The sequence below is a fragment of the Herpailurus yagouaroundi genome, unplaced genomic scaffold (genome assembly GCF_014898765.1).
Source record: "Herpailurus yagouaroundi ecotype Mexico unplaced genomic scaffold, PumYag 162, whole genome shotgun sequence".
In the NCBI taxonomy this organism is placed as follows: Eukaryota; Metazoa; Chordata; class Mammalia; order Carnivora; family Felidae; genus Herpailurus; species Herpailurus yagouaroundi.
The window spans coordinates 49720258-49726257 of record NW_024412403.1 but is presented as its reverse complement, the minus strand read 5'-3'; the positions used below and the strand labels follow the sequence as shown (position 1 = coordinate 49726257).

Here is a 6000-nt window from a genome sequence, read left to right as displayed (position 1 = left end):
GCTTATCTCTTCTGCTTTCATAGCCTGCTGCTTCTTTCAGAAAAGAAGTGAGAGGTATTTTGAAAGGACACCATTTTTATTTAAGCTAATTTATAATGGTTTTGGAATGGTTGTCAGTTTTCAAAGATAAACTTTGAAATGTTAGACCTTTCCTATAATAATTCGTTACTGGAAGTTTCAAGGCTTTTTGGGTGCTCAAGGATTTTGGCCTCTCCTTATTCCTTTGATTTTGGCCCAAATGATTATGTTTCCTCATTTTGGGAAGATTTCTCTGGGTATTTTGATATTTGTCGTGATAGAAGGAAACCTTCCATCATTAACAGGTATTTAAAAAGCTTTTTAATTTTAATTTTTTATTTTTCTTTATATCTCTAGTGTATTCTCTTTAACATTATTTAATTTAATATGACCATTGTAAGAACTTGAATCAAATACTACTCTGTTAGGCTTTGATATTGCTTCATTTAAACTTTTAAAATCTCTCAATATTTTTGGTTTTCCTTTTCATTAGTAATTTCTTCTTCAGACTTACTTCCGCTTATTTCTTGTATTGAAATTGGATATATAGTTGATTTTAACAACTAAGAATCTTGAAATAAAGGAGTAGGAATTAGATGGAGAAAAGATTGATTGCTCACTCCTCCCCTCTTAAGTATGCATGTTTACAATTTGAGCATTGACTTCAAAATCCAAATGTGGCACAAAAGTCAGTTTTTCTTTGTTACTTTTCATTCTGTATCTTCATTCATTATCAGAAGACTTGTCTATGCTTTCACTATGTAGCACAAACCTACATATCTTTAGAAGATATCCAAGAACCCAAGAGTGCAGTTTCTTTTCGCCTGACTGACAAGGAATCCGGGGAGCCTTCTCATTCTACTGAAAAGAAACTACCTTTGGACCACAGAGAAGCTGAGAAACAGTGGTTGCTCAGAAGAAGGCGATCTATCCTGTTTCCTAATGGTGTAAAAACCTGCCCAGATGAAAGCATTACAGAGGCTGTGGCAAAGCATGTAAAGTACTTTAAAGTACGAGGTAAGTGAACATCCAAACCTTGGGACTCTGTGATGAAATTCAAACATACTCCTAGCATGTTGTTGTATCTTGTTAAAATTCAGAGTATGTGATAATTTAGACACGGAGCCAAATATTGTCTTTCTCTTAGCTATGGAAAAAGGACTTGCTGTAAGTATAGTATTTATATAGCTTCAGAGGAAAGTTTGCATTAAGAGAGGAAATGGCTTAAATCTTTGAAGTACTTCAAAAATACCAGTTTATGTTACTGGAAGATTTAACTATTTTTACTTCTTCATTAAGTAATTAGTCTAAATGTGCCCACAAAATATATTTACCATGGTATACTTACCTATTTGGCTAATTAGTTACTTTATGTACATGAAAATATAATACATGTCTATATTTTATAGTTTAGACATTCTGCAGATTCATGCTGGTTATACTCTGGTTGGTACACATAAACCTTATATCTAAGATGATGACAACTCTCACAATAGACCCTAAAGCAACAGAACTAGGATTTTATTTTTAATTTAACAGTATTATCCTTGATTGAATACTTTTTCATTAGGTGAATTCATTCTGTTTCTTAAATTTACTATCTTAAATTTACTAACCAAAATTGCTTAATTGACCATAATATGTCCCTCAGATTTAATGAACCTTCAAGTCTAAGCTGCTACTTTATCTTCTCCTTTTTTATTTTCCTCCGTCTTGTCCTTCCCCTCCTCCTCCGTCACCAAAGCAAGCGATTGATTGATTCATTCATTCATTTATTCATTTCAGAGCTAGTGTTTTCTGTTTTAAGTTGTTATTTAAATTCCAGCTATTCAACATACAGTACAGTATTAGTTTCAGGTATACAATTTATGCGATTCAACACTTAACATACAGCACCCAGTTCTCATCAGAACAAGTGCACTCCTTAATCCCTATCTCCTATCCCCCTACCTATCTCCCTACTGGTAACCATCAGTTTGTTCTCTATAGTTAAGAGTCTGTTTCTTGGTTTGCCTCTCTCTTTTTTAACCTATGCTTATTTGTTTTGTTTCTTAAATTCCACATATGAGTGAAATCACACGGTAATTTGTCTTTCTTTGACTACCTTATTTTGCATAGCATTATACTCTCTAAGCAAGTGTTTTTAAAATAAAGTAATACCAGATATTACATATATAAAATTTTTTTGTTAAAATAATTTTTTAATGTTTATTCCTTATTTTGAGAGAGAGAGAGAGAGAGAGAGACCGAGTGTGAGTGGGAGTCAGGCAGAGAGAGAGGGAGACAGAATCCGAAGCAGGCTCCAGGCTCTGAGCTGTCAGCACACAGCCTGACGCGGGGCTCGAACTCACAGACTGCGAGATCATGACCTGAGCTGAAGTTGAAATCTTAACCAACTGAGCCGCCCAGGCACCCCTAATTTTTTAAGTGCCACTGTATTAACACATTTTTTAAGGAGTGTGTTTACAACTCTTGATTATACTGTGAGATTATCAAACATTACTAAGCAATAAGCTTCCCTTTTACTTTTGTAATGGAAATCCATTGATTCTGACTTTTGTGTATAGGGCATGTGCCAGAAGTGGCAAATTCCAAAGAGAGTGGGAAGAGAATAAAAGACTGAAGATGAATGGGAATGACAGTTCATAACTTATCAAAACGTTATTTCTATTGCCTTGGTTTTTCCTTTTAAAATAAATAGATCAGAATATCTAGGTAGATGCTGGGTAAGTGGTGAAGAGGAAATAACCATTTAAGCAATGTGGTTATATCTTTTAATTTCTTTGCTCTGATGTTTATAAATTCAAGAGATACTATTGAAAAAGAAGCCAACAAAAAGAAAAGCATTCCTAGAGTAATTGATTTTAAAATACAGATGCTATGAATGGGACCATTAGAAAGGGACCTCACAGACCTAAAAGACTCGGCACAGCACATCAGGACTGTAACAGTGTTGATATAGCTATTACTGTCATTGTAAAGAGTAAATATTTTATGTTTTTGAAGATTAGGAAAAATGAATATTTCAGCAAAAGTCTTGAAGAGATTTTGTAGGGATAATTGGATTATGCCCTTAGAACCAAATATTTGGAAATTAGAGGGAGAGATCCATTCAATGTCCAACTGAGGATCTTAGCTCTTTCTACTAAGCTAATTCATTTTAGTGGTTTGCCCAATTTTTCCTTAATAGAGAATTTGGCTTCAGTTGCTAGGTGGTGTAACAAATTTGAAAAATACCTTCATTTAAGCAAGAAGCAACTGCATTTAACCTAATGATTTGTGAAATTAAACAGATATTTAGGGTGCTTGGGGTTGAATGCAGTTAATACTCTCCTCCTACTTTATTTTTTTTTTTTTATTTTTTTTTTAACGCTTATTTATTTTTGAGACAGAGAGAGACAGAGCATGAAGGGGGGAGGGGCAGAGAGAGAAGGAGACACAGAATCGGAAGCAGGCTCCAGGCTCTGAGCCATCAGCCCAGAGCCTGACGTGGGGCTCGAACTCACGGACTGCAAGATCGTGACCTGAGCTGAAGTCGGACGCTTAACTGACTGCGCCACCCAGGCGCCCCTCCTCCTACTTTAAAAAATTATATTTGTAGGTGGACTTTTAAAATATAACTTTATTGAGGTATATACTTTGATGGATTATTGCTGCATATTTAAATTACATAATCTGATTAGTTTTGACAAACATATTTACCCTTGAAATCATGCAGTTAAGATAATGAATGTATCACTCACCACTAAACATTTTCTTATTTGCCTTTGTAATCTGTCCCCTCTCAGCACTTCCCTTTATCCCAGTACTGAGGCAACCTAATCTGCTTTTTATCACTATGGATTGTTTGCATTTTCTACACTTTTATATATAAATGTAATCATATATGTACACTATTTTGTCTGGCTTCTTTTGCTCCGTGCAATTATTATTTCGAGACTCATTTGTGACTTTTTTTTTTATCAGTAGTTTGTTTCCTTTTATTGTTGAGTAGTATTCTATTTTAGGGATATACCACATTTTGGGATATTAGGGTTTTTTTCAGTTATTATAAAGAAAGCTGTCATGAACATTTGCATTCAAGTTTTTGTGTCAACAAAACCTTTTGGTTAATAGTGCAATGGCTGGAGGGCCGCCTCGGTGGCTCAGTCAGTTGGGTGTCTGACTTTGTTTGGCTCAGGTCATGATCTCACAGCCTGTGAGTTCGAGCCCCACGACGGGCTCTGTGCTGACAGCTCGGAGCCTGGAGCCTGCTTCGGATTCTGTGTCTCCCTCTCTCTCTGCCCCTCCCCCGCTCAAGCTCTCTGTGTCTCTCTCAAAAATAAACATTAAAAAAAATTAGAAAAAAATAGTGGAATGGCTGGGTCTCATGATAGGTGTATGTTTAACTCTTTATGAAGTTGCTAAACTGTTTCCCAATGTGGCTGTACCACCTGCACTGTATTAGAGTTCCAGTTTTTCCACATCCTTGCAATACTTGGTGTAGTCAGTCTTTTTAAACTGTAACCATTCTAGTGACTATGAAGCAATTGTGGTTTTAATATGCATTTTCTTAATGGCTAGTGATGTTGAGCACCTTTTTCATGTGCTCATTTACCATTTGCTTATCTTTTTTGGTGAAGAGTTTATTCGAATATTTTGCTCATTAAAAAAAAATAATTGGGTCATTTGTCTTATAGAATTGTAAGAGTTCTTAATATATTCTAAATACAAGCTCTTTGTCAGATACATGTTTTGCATACATTTTCACCCAGTGTGTGGCTTGTCTTTTGCTTTTCTTAATAATATCTTTTGAGAAACAGAAGTTTTCAGTTTTGATGAAGTTCAACTTAAAAGGTTTTTTTTTTTTTGTTTTTTTTTGGGGGGGGGTCATGCTTGTTTTTGGTTTTATCTAAGTTTGCCTAACCCAAAGTCAAAAGCATTTTCTATCTTTTCCTGTAAAAATTTTATAATTTTCAGGTTTTACATTTAGGTCTATGATCTACTCTGAGTTAATTTTTGTATGTGGGGTATATGGATCAGAGTTAAATATTTGCATATGCTTAGCTAATTGTTCTAGCACCATTTATTAAAAAGATTATCCTTTCTTGCCTTTAAGGCTTTGTTGAAAAATCAGTCTTCTGTATTTAGTGAGTCTATTTCTTCATTTTCTTCCACTGATCTATATGCCTGTTTTTATGCCAATACGACACTGGCTTGATTACAATAAGTCTTTGAATCAGATAGGGAAGGTTCTTCAACTTTGTTCTTCTTTTTTCAAATTCACTTTGTAATGCTAGGTTCTTTGTCTTTCATATAAATATTAGCATCAGCTTGCCAACTTATACAAAAAGGGTGGCTGGAATTTTGATTGGGGTTGTGTTGAATTTATTGATCAATTTAGGAAGAATTGTCATCTTAACAGTATTGGGTCTTCTGCTCTATGAATGTGATACAGCCCACCATTTACTTAGGTCTTCTTCAATTTCTCTTGACAGTGTTTTGTAATTTTCAGTATATAGGTCTTATAGCTCTTTTTATCAGATTTATATATTTTTATTTTTTATGCCATTGTTAATGTTATTTTAATTTCTTTTTAAAAAATGTTTATTTATTTATTCTGAGAAGGAGAGCACGAATGGGGGAGAGGCAGAGAGAGAGAGTGGGAGAGAGAGAATCCCAAGCAGGCTCCTTGATACCAGCACAGAGCCCAACACAGGGCTCAAACTCATGAACCATGAGATCATGACCTGAGCCAAAGCCAAGAGTTGGGCACTTAACTGAATAAGCCACCCAGGTGCCCCAATGTTATTTTAGTTTCTGATTGTTCTTGCCAGTATAAGAGGCATACAACTGCATTTTGTATATTGGCCTTTTATTCTGTAATTTGCTAAATTCACTTATTTGTTCTAGTAGCTTTTTTGTGTATTCCTTAAGGTTTTCTACAAAGATGATTATTTGCATATAAAGATAATCTTACTTCTCATATTCCAACTTATATGC

At 34.8% G+C, this 6000-nt stretch overlaps 1 protein-coding gene across 4 annotated transcripts in view; it reads left to right on the top strand.

Annotated features, from left to right (window-relative positions):
* IMPG2 (interphotoreceptor matrix proteoglycan 2) overlaps positions 1-6000 on the top strand; it is an 85585-nt gene continuing 79585 nt past the window's right edge. For 2 of the 4 annotated variants that reach the window (XM_040484373.1, XM_040484372.1), the window contains exons 1-2: positions 1-323; positions 784-1035. In XM_040484373.1, coding sequence (XP_040340307.1) covers positions 239-323; positions 784-1035 — 337 coding nt within the window. In that variant the 5' untranslated portion in view covers positions 1-238. Of the gene's footprint in view, positions 324-783; positions 1036-6000 lie in introns of those variants that run through there. The other 2 variants (XM_040484374.1, XM_040484375.1) reach the window with 2 other exon arrangements.